Source organism: Engraulis encrasicolus, chromosome 18, assembly GCF_034702125.1.
Source record: "Engraulis encrasicolus isolate BLACKSEA-1 chromosome 18, IST_EnEncr_1.0, whole genome shotgun sequence".
Classification (NCBI taxonomy): Eukaryota; Metazoa; Chordata; class Actinopteri; order Clupeiformes; family Engraulidae; genus Engraulis; species Engraulis encrasicolus.
In genome coordinates, this window is record NC_085874.1 from 16,866,830 (window position 1) to 16,891,829 (window position 25,000).

Below are 25,000 nucleotides of genomic sequence, written 5' to 3' on the forward strand. Positions count from 1 at the left end.
TCCATTTTGCAATACAATGCAATGGAATGCCCAATACAAAATGTCAATTTCCCAACATTCTACAAAATTGAGATACACCGTTTTGCAAATAAACCCTTCATATATATTAAACACAAACAACTTGGTCCCATGTTCCTGTTAAAAAGCCTCTTTGAATAGGTTATCGCTTACAGGCTCCATCATTTGATATGGAAATGAAGCCACTTTTTCAGTCCTTCACTCACACATGCATACATAAGTTTGCTCGCGCACGTACACACGCACACCCGTGCGCACACACAGACACACCCACACCATCCCCATACACACACACACACACACACCATCCACACAGACAAAAGCAGCTCCACCCGAGTCTGAGCTGCTAATCAGGTGAGGGGGTGGGGCGGCGGCTTTAGGGGTGAGAGTCTGTGGTTTTCAGAGCAGAGGACGTGGTGTGTGTGTGTGTGTGTGTGTGTGTGTGTGTGTGTGTGTGTGTGTGTGTGTGTGTGTGTGTGTGTGTGTGTGTGTGTGTGTGTGTGTGTGTGTGTGTATGAACTGGGGTGTGGATGAGTAGGCTAGATCTGCGTTTTTTTAGGGGGACAGGAACCCAGTGCACAGAAATGTGTGTGTGTGTGTGTGTGTGTGTGTGTGTGTGTGTGTGTGTGTGTGTGTGTGTGTGTGTGTGTGTGTGTGTGTGTGTGTGTGTGTGTGTGTGTGTGTGTGTGTGTGTGTGTGTGTGTGTGTGTGTTTCTAGGGTGGGGTGCACAGTGATGGGTGGTAATCTAGGGCGACCAGTCTTTGGTGTTTTTTTGTCAAAGCTGTCCACAGATACAGGTTTCCTGTGGCTATAGAGTTCCAACACCGCACCACACGCCTCTCAATATGACAAATACACACACACTGCACTCACACACACACTGCACTCACACACACACTGCACTCACACACACACACACACACACACACACACACACACACACACACACACACACACACACACACACACACACACACACACACACACACACACACACACACACACACACACACACAGACAAACTCAGGCACAAAACATTTTGTCCTTAGACCACCTTATCTGCAAACCTTTGCATGTGCGAGAGGCCTTTGAGATAATCATTTAATGCTGTAACTGTAGAATTATAATGCGTAGGAGCCTGGTGATGAGACAAAAGACAATTTCTATGTGACACATTTTCTATTTCAAAACTAATTAATGTTAAGCTTTGGCAGTTCTGCACCTGAATTGATTTTTTTTTTCACTCAGCAGCCACAAGAATTGCAATTTTAGAGAATGCTGGTGTTACGATGAGTTTTATAAACTGTTACATTTACATTTAAATAGTTTGACATCTCTACGTGTTTACATGGTATTTTTTTTTAATCTAACACATCTATCTTTTTGAGCCATTTATTTCATGACCTTTGGAAGTACATAGCTTTATCTCGCATGTCCTCTGCTCATTACCTTTGCATTCATTTGATATGTTAAATACGCCAAGAGGGCTAAGCGGATGTAATACTGTAAATAAGCTGGAAACAAATTCCCCTTGCATCGACATGGTTTCTCTCTTCTCCTTTGCACGTGACTCGACACCTTTGCTTACGGCCAATGAGAGTGCACGGTAAGAGCAGCCAATGTATTTATTTGGTACGCTGAATACACCAAGAGGGCTAAGTGCATGTACGATAATAAATAAGCTCGAAACAAATTCCCCTTGCATCAACACGGTTTCTCTCTTCTCCTTTGGACAAAAGACAGAGGGGTGTTGCGCCAGTAACTCCAGTCCTTGTGGGTGCGTTGGTTCCAAAGCGAAAATCCACAGAAGCAAAGAGTGGAACTCGCACACCAGCAGCCGATGCAATAATTGATTTATTGCTTTACATATGTACAAGTGCTACCCAAAAGTGCAGAACGTTTTCGGTCAACAGACCTTCCTCAGTGCAAAAACGTTTCACTCTTTGCTTCTGTGTCTCCTTTGCACATGACTCAACACTTTTGCTTACGGACAATGAGAGAGCACGGTAAGAGCAGAGCAGCCAATATATTTATGTACGTGTGCAGTAAAAGTAAGAGTAGTTTGCATTACTGTGTGGAGGGAGGGAGGCCCCATCTTATACCCATTTCATTGCAGAGCAGCAACCCACATCAATACACCTGAGAACAACTGCACTCGTTCCCATCTGCTGCTCAGCACCTTCAAGGGATGGAGACGAAATCCTGTTTCTGTTAGCAATTCTCTGTTAGTGTGCTTGTGTCTACACTTCAAGCAGCTAAGGCTTCAGCTAGCTAGAAGGTGGCTTGTTCGTTTTGGAGCAATAAACAAAGTTCCTGCAGTCATCTAAGGACAGATCTTGACAGCGTCATCTGCATGTAAGCCACCCCAGGAAGCGAACAAGTGAAGTGAGACTTATCAGAGGCACATGACTCAGTGTGCAAACAATGACACACACAAAAAGCGTGTTGGGTTAAAAAAAAAACACTAAACTTAACCCTTCACTGTATGTGTACACATACAGAACAGACCTTAAAGCAATACTATGTAGTTTCTTTCTTTGGTCACTCCACAGATTGGGAGAGGCAATTACTGTATCCATGTCCCCTGTCCCACTTAAAGTGGTAGTTCGCTATTTTAGACATTAAGCCCTGTTTGTGTGACTTCTGTGGTGAAGTAGAGATGTTCTCATCACAATTTTGACATTTGGTGCTGAACGGAGCATTTGGGTATTCAAGACTGCAGCCCCCCCACCTTTACATTGACTCCAATGAAGCACTCAAGCAATCGATCATAAAATGGCATTAAACTTTCGTTTGCAGAGACATGAAACTCACCGAGTGGTCAGAGGTGGGCAGCGATACGTTGGCTCGAAAATCACAGCGAAATACGCTTCCAGAGAAGATATATTCATTATTGTCCGTCTTCATTGGTTGTATTGGTTTGACTAGTATTACTCCGCGCGACCGGAAATGGGGGTGCGTTTGTTTACGTTACTATGGTTTGTATGCAAGCTGTAGTTTTTGTAGCCAGTCCCGCTCAAAGATAGCTGTTCTACCTCGCTCCTTGATGTCTACATAAACAACACACTATCGCTACCTACTGGCTGGATGTCTACTGCTATTCAACGGCGTCTGGGGAAAAATAGATCCGCCAAATGCTAAACAACAGTTAGAAGGCATATTTCGCTGCAATTTTCGGGTCAATTTATCGCTGTCTACCACTGACCACACGGTGAGTTCCATGTCTTCTCAAACAAAAGTTTAATGCCATTTTATAATCGATTGCTTGAGTGCTCTATTAGAGTCAATGTAAAGGTGGGGGGGCTGCAGTCTTGGATACCCAAATGCTCCGTTCAGCACCAAATGTCAAAATTGTGATGAGAACATCTTTACTTCACCCCAGAAGTCACACAAACAGGGCTTAATGTCTAAAATAGCGAACTACCACTTTAAGCTATTGCGTACACCAAGATCGCCCTACGCTAAATGAGCGTTGGATGTCATTATTTCTCTATGGAGGGTCAGCGAATAAAGCGACAAAAGTGAATTCGCTGGGAGCGAAGCGACCTGAGCGACCAGAGCTAATGTCAGCAATTAAATTCAAGCTAATATCATAGAGATGAGCTAAGACACGTTTCGGCGAAAACCAATTGGAATGTTCATATCTTTGAATGTCCTAGGCTGACAAACCAGAGCCATTATGGGCAGCATGCTGGGCAGTCATGGGTAAGCGGTTAGGGCGTCAGACTTGTATCCCAAAGGTTGCCAGTTCGACTCCCGACCTGCCAGGTTGGTGGGCGGAGTAATTAACTAGTGCTCTCCCCCACCCTCCTCCATGACTGCGGTACCCTGAGCATGGTGCCTCTCCGCCGCACTGCTCCCTTGCGGCGCCATTGGGGGCTGCCCCCTTGCACGGGTGAAGCATAAATGCAATTTCGTTGTGTGCAGTGTGCGGTGAAGACTTGTGTGCTGTGGAGTGCTGTGTCACAATGACAATGGGAGTTGTAGTTTCCCAGGTGGGCTTTCACTTCATTATGTGATTAGTTAATTGCAGGGGTGATAGTGAAAAACATTCCTGAGCCTGAACTTTTTCCCCTGCTCTAACGACGACGACAAGATACTGCATAGTGACGTAACGTAGGCCTATTTTGACACATTATTCAAACATTTAATAGCCTGTGTATGACCATTATTCAAGCCTGATAGTAGAAGAAAACCCTGAACCTGTAACACTTTCTGAGATAAGAATAACCTAATGGCTAATTATTATGAATGTTTTTATTTTTGCAAACTCTGTCAAGCCTGAAATCAGGCATGGAGCCTGAATAACATCAGCCCTGTAATTGTTTGATTAGTGAAACTTCTTCGGCGCGCGTAGCGTAGGTGGTTTCTACTGTGCACACAGCTCTACACACCATCCTGCTGCCATTTGAAGGCTGAACTATGACCCCTGACCCCGTGACCCCTGCCTGGCTTACCTAGGCACGTCGAAGCCCATGGTCTGCTTCTTGCCAGAGACGGTCATGCGTGCCACCTTGGGGACGATCTCCGACTCCACCTTGTTGCGGTTCTCACGGCCTTTACCTGAGAGGCAGGAAACAGTTAGCGGCTCATTTAGAGACTTTTATGAAGCACACAACACACACACCATCAAACACACGCACACACATACAACACGCACACCATCAAACACACACACACACACAACACGCACACCATCAAACATGCACACCATCAAACACACACACACACACTAGTACACAACACGCACACCGTCAAACACACATGCATACACAAGTACACAACACTCACAACCTTCACACACACACGCATACACAAGTACACAACACTCACAAACTTCACACACACACGCATACACAAGTACACAACACTCACAACCTTCAAAGACCCACACACGCACACGCACGCACACACGCACACACGCGCACACACACCAGCATGCAATGCAGAACAACACTCAATTCACAAATACATATACATCTGGAAAACTGAAACAGCCATGCAAACACATAGAAAGTTACACATTCACTTTTTACTGAACGATATTCAACCGCACCCTGCCACGAGGTGCTTATTCTTACAAAATGATGCCACATACAGGACATGGGCATGACTTTCCCCAATGTGATCACACACGCACACCTATTTGTTAGCAAGTACAATAAACGTTCACAATTGTATGTTCACAATCTCATCAGTTTTTGCAAAACTTCTGGTAAATGTGCAAGCCATTTCTCTCTGTCTCTCTCTCAGTCACACACACACACACACACACACACACACACACACACACACACACACACACACACACACACACACACACACACACACACACACACACACACACACACGCACACACGCACACACACACCCTTAAGCTTCAGTCATTTCAGTAGCCTGATGATTCATATGGATGTCCCAAAAGCAGTCAGAACCCCTTTTGGATCTGACTGAGTGTGTGAACGCAGCGAGGGCTGTGGCTGAGAAAGGGTTAAGTCCGTCTGCGTCAGAAGTTGAACGGGTGACACAGCGCTTTACTGTACAAGGCCAGACATCGGGAGGTGCAGAGGGAAGTGAAGAGCGGAAGGGAGGTGGAAAGTCCTGCGCCTGGACCTGACATCCCAAACCAACGGCCACAAACGCCAATTTTCAAGAGTTTTTCCCCACACTGACACACACACACACGCACACACCATGACACAATATTTATATGGGTATGCACTTATTTTTCTTTACATGTCCGTATTGTATGATGTCCACAAAATGCATAAAGCACACAGACACACACTATGTGACCATGAGATGTAAAATATGAACACTTCTTTGAAACAGAAGTGGCGATGCGTGGCACCAGTCCATGTACAGCTGCACTCTCTCGGCCACACGCTGACACGAGGGCAAAGCCACTTTCTCTCTGACGCCCGGGCAACACAAAACATGTGCGTGTTGATGTGTGGGGGGATCCCCTGCAGAAGGCACCGCTCATGGTCCTTGTGATCCTCCAGATGATACAAAAAAAATCCCCCGCAGTCTGATGAATGAAGCAAGGTGATTTTCCCCAACCCATTCACTCACTCACTCTCTCGTCCCCAAAACACAAACAGCATGGAACAGGAAATAGCAGAATATGGCCCTAGCGATAGGGCACTGCGCTGATACGCCGGTGACCTGGGTTTGATTGTGGCCCAGGTCACTTGCCGATACCTTCACCGTATCCCTCTCTCCTCAAAAACATTTCCCGTCTCTCGATACTGTCCTGTCACCAAAAAAGCCTAAAAGACCAAAAATGAAAACAAGAAAGACAGGAAATAGCATAATAGTAGGCAGCAAAACAGGAGGGAACCAGAAGAGGAGACGACAGGAATGCAGAGACATGAGTGACTGGAGGAGAAGAGAGGACGGGGGGGGACTGAAAAGAAGAGAGGACAGGGGGGGAGTGGGACTGAAAAGGAGTGAAAGGGGAGAGAAGAAAGTATGGGGAGATACATGGACTTGAGGACAGGAAAGAAAAGATGGGGAAAGTGAACTTAATCAAGGAGAGAAGAGAAGAGAAGAGAAGAGAAGAGAAGAGAAGAGAAGAGAAGAGAAGAGAAGAGAAGAGAAGAGAAGAGAAGAGAAGAGAGGAGAGGAGAGGAGAGGAGAGGAGAGGAGAAGAGAAGAGAAGAGAAGAGAAGAGAAGAGAAGGGGGCACGGACAAATGCAAGATCAAAGAAGAGAATATCAGAGGAAAGAGGAGGTGGGGAAAAGTGAACTTAAATCAAGGAATGAAGAGAGGAGACAGGATCAAAGAAGAGACAATCAGAGAGGAGAGGAGAGAAGAGAGAGAGATGGAGAGGGACAAGAATGAAAATACAGATGACCCCTATACAAGCTTCCTCTGTACATGAGCTTCAACCGACGCAACCCCCCCCCCCTTCACGTGGGCACACAACCACACACTGACATACATTATTTTAACACATACACTCAGCCTCACCTCTGTGGTGGCAAATGTGTAAAGCCTACAGTGTATTGGAAAAACACTGACATGCACACTTGCATGGAAGATATGTGGTGTTACTGTGAAATATGTACTGGAAAATACACCTAATCACACGCACACACACACACAAACAGATTTTGGTGATCCAGAAGTGCTGCACTAGGCTCCAGTATGACTATACGGGGATGTACTTCATATCCCTCACTCCTTCTGACTCACTGCAGCCTACCAAGTGTGTGATGCACTAGAGAATTGCATCAGTTAGTCAGTGCATGGTCACACACACACAAATTATTATCTTTTATCTATTCACAAGTAATTACAGTTGTCTCTTACTTATACCATTCTAAGAATTGAGTGTGCAGTCCATTGTGCATGTGTGCACGCATGTGTGTGTCTGTGCTTCAAGCGTGCATCCAAAGACATTATGGCCTACAATATTCAGGTTATAGTTGATAATAATACCGGCCTGCAATGTATTCAAGCACTTATTGGTCTTAGAGCTCCAATAGCAGGTGCAGCTGAATACAACTTAACTCGTTGAACACAATGATCTGGATAAATGAGACTCTTTTCACACATATTGGTGAAGTCTTGCATTAGTGTGTATGCTTTGGTCTTCATTTTAATAGGTGCAGATCTGAATGCAAGCTGGTTGAGGAGACGCTGCCATTCAAAGTCATGGGGAAATACAACTATGAAGCTGAGCACAGAAGGGGAAGACCCTGGGAGGTTTCCCTTGGCAGAAAAAGATGATGTTTTTATTTCCCCATACGGTTGATTTTATTCCAGGAACTTATAGGTGAAACTGGAAAAAAAAATATCCGGACAGATGCACGTCATCGGAGATGGATGCACATTGGAGAGCAATTAACATGGTCGTTTTCTTAGCCTTGCATGTAACCTACATCGTCTCACACACAGACACTCTCTAGAAGAAAGATGTGCTGCTGCTTGCATTGGCATGATATGACCAGAGATTCTTTAAGGATAGAGATATGCCATTGTAATAGGTTTCTATGGGCACCTAACGCGACCAGGTTCCGGTCTGCCTAAAGGGGCGTGTCATAATGCTCCTACAATGAATAGAACAGTCCTTAGGTCTGCCTAGGTCTGCCTAAAGGGGGCCATAATAGAACCAGGAAACAATGGGCTAATGGAACCTCTCTCTCTCTACTCTCTCTGATATGACTGTCACAGACGGACCTTCAGCATACAGTGAGAGAGTTACAGTGCAACTGTCATGCACCTTGAATAAAAAGCTAAAATAACAAATTCAAGCTGCAATGATATTTCTTTTATTACTTGCAACATCCTTATCCTACTCTTGTTGCGCTCACATTAATTCTGAATAAAGCTTAATTCCGCTTTGATAATGTCATGTAAACACGTCTTAATTCGGAAATAAATGAAAGATCAAAGGAAACTCGGCAGAACAATTTAATTCTGAATTATTCACTTGGAATTAAAACCGTCATGTAAAGGTAGTGAGTGTCTGCAGTAGCATGGAGAACGTTGTCCTTTGTTCAGGAATGACAGTTCCTCTGTCAATGGATGCAGAGTAGTTATGAGCCAAAAGATTATATTCACGCACAATTAATTTATTATGGTTTATGTCCCAAGGACATGGGTAGTTGGAATTCCTGAACATGACAGCACACGCCCATTTCATACCTTCTGTACTTTGTGTCACTTAGTGTCACCCAAGACCGAATATTTGAAGAGCTTTGTAGTAAAATGACAAAATTGCATATCCATTTTGGAGAATTTCGGGAAATTGTCATTTTTGCATTGCAAAATGCATTGTATATAGATTTACGTAGTATGTTCTCAAAATATTTGAATGGCAAGAATTCACACATAGATGACAGGACGTCTGAACAGTCATTTCCAATAATAAAATACAAAACTCAAAAAATTGTCTTAAATCATTTTGAAACAAAATTCTTCATTTGAAATGGATCCTGTATTTTGTAGGTTGGGCAAAAATGTGAGACATTGTCTTTATGGTAGAAGTTCACAGAGGTATTTTTAACACAGAACTTACAGTAAGTCTGATGTCCCTACCAACCCCACGCAACACACTTGTTCACAATACTGATCTGACCACCTCTACCATTTACATATGTATATAGACAGAGAGGCAGAAAGACCAAGTGAAGAGAGAGGGACAATGAGAAAGACAACAAGTTCAAGTCAAGTGACCATGAGTACAGTTAAGAGAGCCTCCAGTGGGGGGCAGTGTTGCTTGACCTGTGTGAGCAGCTTCACACTAGAGCAGTGATTCTCAAACTTTTTCAGGCCGAGGACCACTTTGTCCCCCCAAAAATGTTCAGGGACCACCTGTCAACCGAATTGTCAGTTGACGGGTGCTAATTTGACACTGCACATGTATTATGTGGTTATTTTGATGAAAAAACGGCTACAGCTATGCTTATCTTTGTAATAATGTTACAAATATAGCATACTGCTAGCTGGTGTTGGAAAATTAGAAATCCCCGTACGGACCACCTGAGCTGTGTCGCGGACCACTAGTGGTCCCCGGACCACACTTTGAGAATCACTGCACTAGAGCCTCCTAAATGAGCTGAACAGCACTGCAGCATGGAAAACAGCGCAAGAAGAAACATTAACCATCTTAAAGCACCACCAACGAGCCCATTAGACTCATGTGGCTATTCATTTTAGATTTCCATCTCTGCTGGAGCCATGCAAAATCCCCTCATGATCTCACTGCCAGACACAGACCCCAAAAAGGTTCACTTCAAAACACCTGACCACATTCGCGCACACACCACAATGTAATGCCAAATGTTGATAAAATATGAATTTGGCAATAGGACATGTCATACGACATACGAGAAAGATGATCCAGTCTTGAGCATATATGTATTTCTGACTGACTGACAAAATTTACCCCTGACACACTGACAAACAGCTCTTACTTCCACCACTACCACCAAGCCAAGCAGACACACAAACAAACGATACAGACCTTGACATCTCTACCACACACACACACACACACACACACACACACACACACACACACACACACACACACACACACACACACACACACACACACACACTACAGCCTTACCACCTCTACCACCACAGGCGACACACACTGCAGAGCCGGCTTTGTGCCAAGTGTTTTCTCAATGAGTTGCAAGCAAAGGGGGGATTCCCTGTTGGAAAGGGGGCAAAGACTGTTCACCGGCCTCAATATTACACACACACACACACACACACACACACACACACACACACACACACACACACACACACACACACACACACACACACACACACACACACACACACACACACACACACACACACGTTCCTGTGCACTGGGTTCCTGTCCCCCTAAAAAACGCAGATCTACAGTGTACTAGCGTGGGGATGTGGGTGTAGGGGTACTATCTAGCGTCAGTCAGGACATCACACCTGTTTTTGCAATGGTTGTTCTGTGTGATTTGCTGATTAAGTAGAATAGTTGAGCATCTTCAAACGTCCATTTCGGCTATCCGTCAAAATGAATAGTCAGAGTGAAATGTGGCAGACAAAGATGATATGGGTTTCATGTTACTTCCCTTAAACCATATTGTCTGTTTTGACTGACTATCTTTGCTCATATTTGGATGTGAACAGGCAATGAGGTGTGTCTGTGTGTATGTGTGTGTGTGTGTGTGTGTGTGTGTGTGTGTGTGTGTGTGTGTGTGTGTGTGTGTGTGTGTGTGTGTGTGTGTGTGTGTGTGTGTGTGTGTAAATTGGCTTCATTTGCAAGTGTATCTGTGTGCTTGTCTGTATCGATTTCACCTCTTCTGAAATGACTCACACACCCTCTTAGTCAACAGACGAGACCGGAGCATCACTCACAATGAACTACTGAAGAATCACAAAAGCACACACAGACACACATAGACACACACAGGCGCGCGCGCACGCGCACACACACACACACACACACACACACACACACACACACACACACACACAGACGGGGGCCTTTCCACCTGTCTGCTAGACCCAAACAGTGTCTCCACCTAGAACTGTTTACATCCATGTGCCTTTGACCTCACCCAAAGCCCTGCTTTAGACAGCAAGGCCATGTGTTTGTCGCATTGGGGTTGGCTGGTTTCAATGGTGTCAAAACTTTGGGTAGATTCTCTGTTGGGTTTCCCCATCTTTACGAACCATCCTTCCTGTGGTCCTGTTACTTTTCACTTGACTTATCCGTAACACAAGACAAATACACGCACACACACGTGCACACACGCACAATGCCCATAAGTATTAACGCTACAAACAACTGCTCACGTCAACCCAGCTACCAGTAGGTCACTGAAGATCTGACCCTGAAACATCAACTATCTACTACAGCTGAAGTGTTTACCAATGTCCTAAATTAGTCTGGGGGTGCGTTTCTCGACAACATCGTCGCTAAATAAGTTAGCAACTTATTTGGTGGCAAAGCAATTTCCCATTGGAAACCTAGTAAGTTGCTAACTGGTTAGTGACTACGCTTGCAAGAAATGGGGTACAGGATGCCTCAGTTGTCATTCAGCCAACATACAGAAAGGCAACTGGTGTGCTCACTCCTCTTGCTACACTGCTCTATGAAGCTTCTGTCTAGTCAATCCTTCTCCAGAGGCAGTCAGACAGTCTATATAAATATGTACATGAATTCAAAAATGAAAATGAGGGATAATTCATATTAGTTAATGCATAGAAGCTTGAATAGCGACAGAGACAGTACAATGGAAGGACACGTGGCAAAACCAAGGCTATGCATGCCAGGTCTCTGGGCACTACACAAGCTCGAACATTTGCATACTATTCAGGTCAGAAGTGTGCTGTCTAGGTCAGCGGAATAGTACCTCACACATTACCACTACAACTACTGCTGCTGCTGCTGCTAAACCCATGCTAAAACAGAGTGGCGGGCAGCTCAAGTCAAAAGAAGTCACAAAACTGCTGCCTTCAACCCAAAAGTGACTCAAATTGTAAAATCGCTTTTGTAGCTGGTAAAATACAGCTGCTGAATCATTCTGTTCACTTGTATCAGTCAAGTAGGTCATGGTGTGAGGGATTCAAACATTCAAATGTGCTATTTAAATTATATACAGTCTTTGCATTCTGATTGGTTAACCGTGTTTCACAGAAGAAAAGTGTCATAGCTCATTTGAATTAAAGTCTTTAAGTTTTCAGTCGCTATTGTCATTCAAAGTCAACACGATTGCAACAATTTTACAGCACCATTTTATCACTTCTGGTATGAACACACCAAGACATGTCACCTTGGCTGTGTTCCTTGGAAATGTTCTTTCCACAGGCCAACACAATCGAGACTTTCAGATAAACTGTGCTTGTTAAAGGTGCAGACTTGTCCTAGTCAAATAACACAGTTTAACACTGATCTGTTTGTCTACTCCTGTATGCAGATTTATGATGCAGTCCAATCGCTCACAAAATTATACTGGAACTCTTATGAATCCAGTATGGGGTTCTGCCAATTAAAAAAACAAGGTCTGCAGGTCACACTATGTTGACGATGACGGGATGTGACTGAAGAATCCATAGCAACGCTTTAGGTGCCATCAATGGAACAACCTACCGGCACCTGAAATTTGCTGACAAAACACAGAGGCGATGCACCAAATTATATTTTTTGGTCATCGTAGTGCCCCCTGTAGGTGTTGAACTGCATAAATTGTTGTGTGTATTCTTGGGTAGTGGTATAGAGTAATGCCACCAAGTTTGGCCATCATACAGTCAAAGGGATACAGAGACTCACTTCCTGTTTAGCGTAGGCCTAACTCTATTTCGATTGTCTGTAAAGGCCAAATAATTGAATACCAAAAACATGTTGGATGAGAACAAGACTGAAAGCACCACACCAACAGACAAGATGTGATATAGCCTGATAAACCAGACTAAATGTGGATGTCTAATTTAGTCTGGCCTCGATGCATAATACATCCGAAGATTGTTGATGAGAACAACCTTCCCTCAAAACCCTGCCCGCTTTGATTCAAAACACATATTTGCGTTGTAATTGGTTTGCCAGATTCATGGCATTCTGGCTTCATTCAATCATTATGCGAGGCCAGACCCACCCGTAGACAAAACATTTTGCCGTCCAGCGGGTGGCGCTGGTTCACCAGGCTAAATGTGATACTGATTTCGAGTCAATTGTGAGCCCAAACAAAACCGACGGGATGTACCTTTAGGCTACGTTTATATGGGGACAATCAAAACAGAAGACGCTTAAGTGGTGCCTTGTCTAAAATTTCCGATGCTTTTTACACAGGATGATTGCGAGTGGAAACGACAAAATATTTCATCTGAAGTGACGCTAAAGTGGTGCCTTGTCTAACATTTTCGATACCTTTGACACAAGGATGATTGCGAGAGGAAACGACTAAATATTTCATCTGAGGTGTCGTTTCCCTTACACGGCAACTTCGCCGTCGGGCCTGAAGACATGGGAGAATCTGGTTAAGTGTGAAGGTGTATGGGAGGTGAACATGTTTAGACGGTGACAGGAGTCTTCAGATTTTTTGCGTCTTCAAGCCCCGATGGTGGGGTTGCCGTATAAACGGAAGGCACTTCTGATTAAATATTTTGTTGTTTCCCTCGCACTCGTTCTCGTATAAACGGCCCTTAGAAATGGCACAATAAAGGTGTCGCTGCTGATGTCTGGGCCCTGATATCATCGAACATGCTTGATTCAGTCGTGATTGCTTCAACAAAGAAGCGAATCGCAACGATTCAAATTGGTCAGGTGAGTGCCACAACACTGTGACCACTGCCGATCATGTCATTGTGGTCTAAATAGTCTGTGCAAATAGTTATCTTATTTATTGTCTGAAACAACTTCTACTTGTATAAGTGCATTATAACTATTTCACATACAATTATCTTGAATTTGTGTGCATTACAGTTCAATGGTTGCATTGACTCTCAGTGACAATTTTCTCATGGCATACACTTTAGTCATCAATTTAAGAATAAGTGGCAACAAAACATCAAAGTGCTGTCTGTAAATTCTATTACACGTTGAATTACATGAAGTTTAACAAACACCTACTTTAAGATCATTCAAAGTATATATGTATAGATTTTTAAGACAGCCTATACAGTGCTTATCTGGGGCAGACTGACTGCACATCTGACAACACATATCAAGAAGTCCCCTTTGCATGACTCCTAGTGAAGCCAGTCCTGCATGGCAGTGTGCGTTGGCTGAAACCGTGTTTATCCCAAAGATTGACACATTACAGCTGAACACCCACAGAGGTGGAAAAAACACAGTGTGCATGCAGAGGTGAAGATGCAGATGGTGCAGAAGATATGTGATGAAAAGACAGAGATGGCCAGTGATAGCAAGAGAAAGAAAAGTGAGTTTAGACCATGAAAGAGGATAGAGGGAAATGTGGAGATTGAGTGTGAAGACAGGATGAGGGTTGATGAATGAAGGGAGCTGTGGGGGCTAATAAAGAAAAAGAGAGAGTGAATATTTATGTTAATGTCTTAGAATGGATTAAAAATGTCTTTTAGGGAATATTACCCATTTTGGATATACTGAAATATTCTGTTGCTTCAGGTTTTTTTTTTTTTTTTTAATTTTCTACAAGACAAAAGCATAGGAACATAAAAATGTGTGTAACATCACCGACAGACCTGACATTGGCAAACACCAGCAAATTGCTTGCCAATCTTGCTTGCTAGCAACATACCATCTTCTCAATAACGATTATGCAAATTACCGGACCATTTTTTTTTTTAAAAGGAGATCAGTGTGTAAAGACTATGCATGCATATTACTCTCTATTCATATAACTACAGTATTTCAATTGTCAATCACTGTAATGACAATCATGGTTAATGATTGACCTGGTATATCAAATAATTTGCCTTTTCTTCAAAGAGGAAGGTGAAAAAGATTCACACAAGACAGAAAAAAACAAAAGCCAGAGGAAAATCAAGTCAGTAAGATGCATGGATAGAGGAGTTGAAAAGAGACAACAAGGGGGGGAGGAAGAGGAGAGCAGAACTGGGGAGAGGGGCAAATAAAGGAAGAGAGAGAAAGCAAGAAAATCAGAAGAGAGGTCCCCCGCTTGAACACCAGCTGATGCAACTCTCATTTTTTCCAACGTAGGTGGCAGGAGGGGAAGGAAAAAAACATGACTGGCTCATGATGTCGTGAGAGTTTGCAAGGCTGCAAAGACGGTATGAGTAAAAAAGAGAGAGAGAGCGAGTTGAAGAGAAAAAAGGGTGAGATAAAGGTAGGGGAAAACAGACTTCAAGGCTCAAGAGCAAAACAGACCAAATGAGGAGAGAGAGAGAGAGAGAGAGAGAGAGAGAGAGAGAGAGAGAGAGTTGCTGTCCTTACGAAAGAATAAGACAGAAAGTGAGAATCTGAAAAATTCAAAACAGCAAAGTGTACTGTGTCACAGACAAACTCATTGAAGAGGTACAGAGACAGCCTGAGTGATACAGAGAGTCAAAGCGAGAGAGAGAGAGAGAGAGAGAGAGAGAGAGAGAGAGAGAGAGAGAGAGAGAGAGAGAGAGAGAGAGAGAGAGAGAGAGAGAGAGAGAAAGGTTGAGCGAGTAAAACAGGGAGAGGAAGAGAGATATAGAACAGAGAGGTAAGGATGGGCTGTCACCATCAGAACTCCTGCAACTCAATACACTATCAGCACTAGAGCCAACGTAGCCAATGCACCAGCCAACCATGCACCACACTATTCAGCAGCACCATCGCAGCTAACAGCATCACAAAGTGCTGCACCAAAGCAGACATACTGTAAAAGGTTCTGAGGCCAGGCCTCACTGCAATCTTCACCCTTAGGATGGTTTGCCTTATCGGCGCATCCTTAGGCCTACGCCTACACCAGTGTTTCCCAACCAGGGGTACGTGTACCACTAGGGGTACGCGAGCACACTGCAGGGGGTACTTGGAAATTTTTCATTTTAACAAATATATAGAGCTTAGTTACATTGGGATGGAGAAAGCGATATAGAACCTGACATAGGGGGTACTCATGGCACATCGAAAAGGCTTGGGGGTACACAAGACAAAAAAGGTAGGGAAACACTGGCCTACACACTCACAAGGGTCCACATAGCTACATGGTGATGATGTGTCGATACATGATGTGTCGATGCGCTGCAAAATGCATTGCGGGACTACCCTCTCTTTTTCTAATACTTGACATGCGTTACATGCATTGTCATTGGAAAAGATACTTGTGTCACTGTGGAGAATGTGACAACATGCGTAAACAATGTACATTAGCTTGCGCTACTCACGCTGACTACGTAAGCCCCATACAGACCCAATGTAACGTAAGCAGCATGTGCCTCAATTAAATGCTTCAGTACAGGACAAAAGTAAGACAAAATTAGACAACTCATTCAATAATGAATGCGTCGTGATTGAAACCCCTACCATTTGACGTCCCTCACTAGCGTCGTTGCATCAATCCCAATGACTGTGTTAGGGATGTCAACAGTTAATCAATTAATCGTCTTTAATCGATTAAAACGACCCTGGTGAAATGGGCATAATGAAGTGTGTGTGAAGAGGAGTGTGAAGAGTGGGAACATTTCATTCACCTTGGGATTAAAGAATATGAATAGAAATACATTTAAATTTAGCATTTTACCTCATTTTGAATTTTTCTTTTTTTGGAAACAGATTTTGAAATTTGGGGAAAAAAGTGACACAGACATCAATTAATAGTTAGTCGATCGATAAGATCAACTGTTTTAACAATGAATTTAATTTAATTGATTGATGATTTGCATGCCTATTGTGTGTTGTCTAGATATGCAGTGGAACATGCAGTGTCTAGGTGGAACAGGGATCCTTATCAACAAACATTGGAGCTATGCCCCCCTGCTGCCTGCCAACAACTACAGCTGCCTGGAATACCATGCCATCAAAGTCACAGCCCCAATCAAGGTGTCTGTACTTGTGATCTACCGTCCTCCAGGAACACTGGGCGACTTTATTGACGAATTGGATACGCTGATCTCCTCCATCACGGACCTAGGCGGCCCCCTACTGGTCCTCGGCGACTTCAACATACACCTAGATAAGCCATACGCCACAGACTTCAAGGCCCTGATGAACTCATTTGACATTCAACTAGCCAGCTGCCCCCCGACACACAAGAGTGGTAACCAGCTCGACCTGATCATGACTAAGGACTGCCAAGCGGACAACATCAAGGTAACACCAATGCATGTTTCAGACCATTTTTTCCTCCATTTCACCACCTCCCTACCCAACCCTACACACACCCCCCCTCCCTTGGTCACATATAGGCGGAATCTACGCAACCTGTCACGCACTACCTTCGCATCAGAGGTGGCAGATGCCTTGCCCTCAGCAAGCGTTCTCTCCTCACTCGATGTTGACACTGCTACGGATTCGCTCAGCTCCACACTGACCTCTTGTCTCGACAACCTGTGCCCACTAGTCACTAAACCTGCAAGACCTTCACAACCGCGACCATGGCTGACAGAGACCATCCGGGCTCTACGTACCACCCTCAGAGCAGCGGAAAGGAAATGGCGCAAAACCCGCAACCCATCTGACCTCGAAAAACTTAAATCTCTACTAGCCTCCTTCTCCGCCTCTGTAACAGCTGCCAAAACGACCTACTACAACGACAAGATCAGCAACAATACAGACCCACGTAAGTTGTTTTCTACATTCAAGTCACTGCTCAACCCTCCCCCCCCTCCTGCGCCCTCAGACCTGAAACCAGACAACTTTGCCACCTTCTTCACGGAAAAGACGGCAAATATTAGCAAGCAATTCTGTGAGCCGACCTCCCGCCCAGAAGACACCCCCGTGGGAAACACGCCGACTCCTGCAACACTTAAAGAATTCACTCTGAAGAAGACGTTTCCAAACTCATCACAAGAAGCCGTCCCACTACCTGCCTACTGGACCCAGTGCCCACGAACCTTCTTCAAGACATTGCCCAAACAGTGGTCCCAGCAATCACATCCATCATGAACTCCTCACTCTCCTCCGGCACTGTCCCCTCCGCCTTCAAACAAGCAAGGGTGACAACACTACTGAAGAAGCCTACACTGAACCCTGCTCATGTCGAAAACTACAGACCTGTCTCACTGCTTCCCTTCCTATCCAAGACGCTAGAAAGGGCAGTTGCAAAGCAGGTCACCAACTTCCTAAACCAGAACGGATTACTGGACCCAAAACAATCTGGTTTCAGAAGCGGACATTCAACTGAAACTGCGTTACTCTCAGTGACTGAAGCTCTAAGGACTGCAAGAACGGAAGGACTATCCTCGGTCCTCATCCTACTAGACCTGTCTGCAGCCTTTGACACAGTCAACCACAAGATCCTCCTGAGGATACTCACAGCCATGGGAATCACAGGCGTTGTCCACTCATGGTTCAACTCCTACCTCTCTGGACGCACCTTCAGTGTGTCATGGCAAGGGAAACTGTCTACGACTCACACCCTCTCCACAGGCGTACCCCAAGGATCAGTGCTGGGACCCCTTCTGTTTGCAATATACACCTCCTCCCTGGGACGTGTCATTCAAACACATGGGTTCTCCTACCACTGCTATGCTGATGACACCCAGATGTACCTGTCGTTCCGTCCAGATGACACCACAGTTTCGGAACGCATCTCTGCCTGCCTCACCGATTTGTCAACATGGATGAAGGACCACCACCTACAGCTGAACCTGGCCAAGACAGAGCTCCTGGTGATCCCAGCTAAAGAGTCGCTCAGTCACAACATCAACCTCAAGATAGGCTCCACCATCGTGACCCCAAACAAAGTCGCCAAAAACCTTGGCGTCATGATTGATGATGAGCTGTCATGCTCCAACTACATCGACTCGGTCACCCGGACCTGTCGATTCCAGATGTCCAACGTACGGAATATCAGACCTGTGCTGACACAATATTCTACACAACGACTGGTGCAGGCCACTGTCCTGTCCCGCGTTGACTACTGCAACTCACTCATGACAGGCCTACCTGCTTGTGCGCTAAAACCTCTGCAGATGATCCAGAATGCGGCGGCACGGTTGATATTCAATCAACCCAAAAGGACCCATGTTACTCCTCTATTTATCGAGTTGCACTGGTTACCCATCGCCGCCCGGATCAAGCACAAGGCATTGACCCTTGCCTACAAAACCATCACAGGAACGGCCCCAGCTCAAAAAAAAGTTCAAAAATGACAAATATTCCAGGTCTCAAGTTAAAAATAAACATTTATTTAACATTATCAAATTGAGGTAGAACGTGTAACATTTAAACACCCACTCTAACAATCAAGTAATGTCTAAAAATCAAGTAATACAAAAATAAAGTGTCTTGGTGCTTTTAAAAACCTGAATAACATAAAATAATAATAAATATTGCGTATCGGCCAAAACCACACGTGTATCGGTCGATACCGATACACCTAAAAAACGCAAATTTCGGCCGATATATATCGGTCTATCCTTAGTGTAAACCAAGATTGCCCTGCGCTACATGAGCGACCACGACTAAAATCGACCAAAGCAAATTCACCAGGAGCAAAGCGACATGAGCAACCAGAGCGAATTTCAGTGATTAAAGCTATGATGAGGTCCTGTGAAAACTGGTTCTGTGAAATTGGAATGTTCATATCTCCAAATGTCCCAGGCCTGCTGTCAAGCCAGAACTAGGGATGGCACAAACCGCACCAAAAACCGAAACCGTACAATTTACACACATACCGAACCGAACCATGCAATCCGTCGCAAAACGCAATTCATGTACTGCCCAGAAAAATATGTAAAACAGAGATTCTAGGAGCATCTTATCCAGTCTCTCTGATTGAAACATTAGCGTATAAGACCAATCAGAGGATGACACAATTACAATCACACCCTTTTCACATTATAAGCCTATATAAACCATATGTAGGATATTTAGAGATTAGTCCGATTCTATTAGCCAATTGAAAGAGGGCATTTGGAACGCTCAGACAGCGCACATCAGCTGACGACAGTTTAAGTGCAAGTGCAGGTTAGCACAAGAGGCAGTTCTCAGACACATGCAAAAGGTCAAATTCAACTTGCGCATCATCACTTTATAACTGTTATATAAATATTGTTTAATATTCCCAGTTCACCATTTATCATGAACTTAAAAAAAGAACCGTAGAGAACCGAAAACCGTGACCTTGACACCGTGATATGAACCGAACCGTGAATTTTGTGAACCGTACCACCCCTAGCCAGAACCGTTATATGTTTAGCTAAATCAAACATGTCAATGTCACGTCCAGAGCAAATAAATAAATATAGCGAATTCATGGCGAAACTTTTTCAGCGACCTCAGGTCGAATCTGGTCTACACACAGCATTACTCTAGTTTGCAGTGGCAAAGAGGTATAGAGTCGTACCTGTCTACACACTCCAACACAGCACTGATACATCACAGTCACAGCCAATCCACCACATTGGTAGGGTTCCTTCATATTCCAAATGTCATTATATTCAGAAGTTGCATGCTATACCGATGCAGATTACAATATTATTTATTTGACAATTATTAATTTTGATCAATAATTTCAAATGACAGATGTGAGTTTGCACTGTACTTCGGCTCCAACACTCCAAGTTGGACAAGACAAGTTTATGTCTGATAGACAACAATGTTAAGAACGTCTATGCTAGTAGTTGCACTAAGGCATATCACTCACACACACACACACACACACACACACACACACACACACACACACACACACACACACACACACACACACACACACACACACACACACACACACACACTTTGGACAAAGGCACTGTCAACTGATGTGGGTGCAATCGAGGGATGATATTTAAATAAAAACGGATCAAGCTTATCATGTGGTGCTCCTGTGTTTAATAGGCCTTCACTAGGGGCTGGGGTTTAAGGGCTCATACTAGGAGATAAGGACGAGTGCGCACAAAGACAGATTACTCCTGTTTCTGGGAGACAGCAGACACTCACACACTAACACAAGCACAAATGCATGTATGTCCCCTTAAAAAGAAAAGCAAAACTCATGCACCCCAATGGATAGGAGTTTTTTTCTCCAAAATAGGATGCACCTGGTCAGGAGGGTGTTGTGAGGTTCCTTAAATATCTAAGGGCTATGCTGGAGAGGGGCCATATTGAGCCTTCCCTTCGTAAGAACTTTGTGCACTATATGTCTGACAGCCTGTGGCCAGATGCAGTGGGGATACACTGGCTTATGAATAAATGTTTTCTATTGAATATTAAAAATTGACTTTTTGTGTGGTGCACACAGTTTTAGGAAACAGTCTAGCAGCCTATGCATGCTTGCACATATCCATACTAACAGAGAAAGTCAGAAGCACAGAAGGAGCCAAAGACAAAAAAAAATAAAGCAGAGAAAGAGAAAAGACAGAGAGACAGAGAGAGAGAAAGAGAGAAAGAGAGAGGGAGAGCAAACGAAAGGACGGGAGAGAGAATAGAGAGCAAACGAAAGGAGAGAGAGAGAGAGCGCAAATGAAACGAGAGAGAGAGAGAGAGAGAGAGAGAGAGAGAGAGAGAGAGAGAGAGAGAGAGAGAGAGAGAGAGAGAGTGTGATAGAGAGATACCCAGACGGGGTACACATCCTATTGCGATGCATCCAGCTCTTATACAAGTGGGACCAGAAACACCTGTTGGATGGCTTGGTCCTCTTCCAAGAAGATGAAGGTGCAGGGCAAATAACACAGGGGGGTAATGATCCAGAGCAAACACTACACAGGGACAACACAAAAGGCTTCACACTCCACCTGCTACCACACACACACACACACACACACACACACACACACACACACACACACACACACACACACACACACACACACACACACACACACACACACACACACGGGGGCCAGAAGGCACAGTCTCTCACACAACGCTTTTTTTTCCGTCGTCATATCCTGGAATTGAAACCGAAATCCTGATGAAGTCACTTAGTGAAGACTTATCTGTGGGCAAATGTGCAGGATCACGCAGTCGAGTTCAGAACCGGTTTACGACATGTCATGACACGACCTAAGACTGGTCGAAAATTCCTTACTTTGTCAGATGTAACAGGCTGCGCCGAAAAGTCAGGACTTACAATAAACAATAAAAAAAAGGCAAGGCGCAGTGTACGGCTGTGTGTGCACGCGCTTGTGTGAAAGGTTGTGTATAAGGCCATTTGTATTAGTTTGTGTTATTTGCTAAATTTGATATGCAGTATAATGTAGCCTGTGTTTGTGTGTGTGTGTGTGTGTGTGTGTGTGTGTGTGTGTGTGTGTGTGTGTGTGTGTGTGTGTGTGTGTGATGGAGATTTCCTGGTTCTGGTCATGGCTCACAAGTGTGAATATGTGCAAGTGAGTGAGTGAGTGAGCGAGCGAGTGAGTGAGTGAGTGAGTGAGTGAGTGAGTGAGCGAGCGAGCGAGCGAGCGAGCGAGCGAGCGAGTGAGTGAGTGAGTGAGTGAGTGAGTGAGTGAGTGAGTGAGTGAGCGTTAAGGTAGAAAGATAAAAAATGAAGGGTGGTGATGTGAACAGGCAGAGGACATGAAAGAGAGAAGAGGAGAACAGGAATACACTCATACACAGGATGGGCAAAGAAAGAGATGTGGAGAAGGATGGAGGGATTAAGACACAAAAAAAGAGAAAAGAAAAGGAGGACAAAAGGTCAAAACAAAGAGAAAGAGAAGAACAAAAGAGAAAACAAAATCAGGTCCATATAAAAATCTCATCCGCTGTGGAGGGTGTGTTTTGCACCTTCATGTGGCTTGAGAGCCCAGCCGAACAGTTTCTCACAGACACACACACACACGCAGTCACACAACCTCAAGAACACACACCCTAAATAAGATGCACAGTCCCAGTTGAATTGTAAACAAGTGCTGCCTCCTGCTTCACTATCAGACACACTCTTTTGCTCACCCCGCCCCAGATGCTCACACGTACGTATTATACAGGCACCTAGCATGGTGACTTTTCACATGCAACGTGTGGTCTGATTCTCACAGAGGCACACTTACCCCAACACGCCCTTCTCTCTTGACACATTGCTTTGCTTTGCTAGCGCAAACAAATGTACGCATGCACGTGCACGTGCACGCACGCACGCACGCACACACACGCACACAGATACAAACGCATGCACACACACAAAATTCAGGTTAACCATCTTTATTTCAGCAAGGATATACAGAAGTGGCTCATCATTCATTCGGAATAATAATATAGAAGAAAATCCTGTACATCAGTGCATTTCAAATTTAAAAAAAAACCATTGGTGGAGCTGATGCTGATGAGGAAACTGCAGTCCTTTTTTACAGAAGCAATAACATTTCATTAAGGCAAAAAACATCATCAGAGTTTGTCAGCACCAACCATAATGCAATCAAGAATGCACCCTCTGTAATAGTGGGTGGGTGGATGGGTGTGGTTGTGTGTTTTATGCAAGGGTTTTTCAACAACATAGGGGCATGGGAAAATCTCCAGGTGCCCCCCGTCTCTGTCTCTCTCACTCACACACACACACACACACGGTCTGTGGTGAAACAACCTCCTTTAAACAGCTGCAGCAACTCTTCACCCTCACACACCCTCTCTCTCTCTCTCTCTCACACACACACACACACACACACACACACACACACACACACACACACACACACACACACACACACACACACACACACACACACACACACACACACACACACACACACACACACCTCAAGAAGTACACCCCACCTCACACACACACACACACACACACACACACACACACACACACACACACACACAAACACAAACACACACACACACACACACACACACACACACACACACACACACACACACACACACACACACACACACACACACACACACACACACCTCGGGTCGAGAAGTACACCCCACCTATGCATTTGGGTATGTGCCTATGTGTATATTGCCTAAATGGCTCAGAGCTATGGGGTTAAGAGTTGAATGCCTTGCTGGTGTAATGCACGACCATTTGGGTTTCCTGAGGATGCAGGGACTCAGAGTAGCACAGTAAAACATATGAAAATCATTATATAAAAAAAGCTACCAGTGTTGAGTCATACAAAAATAAATCGATCTGTTTAAAATATGTAAGAAATAATTTCATGGCGAAATACCGCATCGGTTAGCATTTCGTATTTTACTAAAAAAAAAAAAAAAAAAAAACAGAATCCTTTAAAATTGACAATGTCCTATTGTCCTAGTGCCTATGTTGCTAACAAAACCTAATTCTTTCTCCGGCAAGTGTAGTTTCTTGTCCATTTAGCTACCCGATTAAGATGCTTTTGCCGCCTAGCTTTTGGCAGTCTCATCAGTGCAGAAAACACAACAAAATGCTTCCCCGTCATATGTTGGGCATTCCTGCAGGTAATGTCACTGGTCAAAATGGCACGCATCAAACAAAAACATCCTGCTCTGCCTGAACAGGCCCAGCTGACTCCCATGCCTAACCCTTCCAGAGGAGAGCCAGTCGAACGAGTCTGCAGCATCAATCCCTGGTGAAGGCTTTCTTCTGATTGGCCCTGACGATGTCGTCGGGCGAGGGCGTGTCGAAGAGGAAGGGGACGATGTGTGGTAGTGGTTCCTGTTCTTTGGGGAGGGCCACCAGGTCCTGGACCTGCGCGCAGTAGAGAAAGGCCGGGTGGCGGCGGGCCCGCGCCCTGGCCCTGCGTTGCTGCTGAGGGTCCGCGATCCGGCCCGGCGCGCGGACAGAGAGCGCCTGGGCGAACAGCGAGGGTCCGGTCAGCAGTGTTGGGTGGCTACCCTGACGACCGCCCTCCGGAACGCCGGTGGTGCTGAAAGGGGAGGTGGGAGACGAGAGGAGAGGGGAGTAGGGTGACCCGCGTCCGTCCTTTGCGGTGGGCGACGTCTGCGCCATGAGCGCGCTCAG

General features: G+C 44.7%; 1 protein-coding gene across 4 annotated transcripts in view; it reads right to left on the reverse strand.

Moving 5' to 3' along the window:
* hbs1l (HBS1-like translational GTPase) overlaps positions 1-25,000 on the reverse strand; it is a 70,711-nt gene that overhangs the window by 38,902 nt on the left and 6,809 nt on the right. For 3 of the 4 annotated variants that reach the window (XM_063223118.1, XM_063223121.1, XM_063223120.1), the window contains one exon: positions 23,775-25,000. This exon is cut by the window's right edge and continues 1,337 nt beyond it. In XM_063223118.1, coding sequence (XP_063079188.1) covers positions 24,599-25,000 — 402 coding nt within the window. In that variant the 3' untranslated portion in view covers positions 23,775-24,598. Of the gene's footprint in view, positions 1-4,476; positions 4,583-23,774 lie in introns of those variants that run through there. The other variant, XM_063223119.1, reaches the window with a different exon arrangement.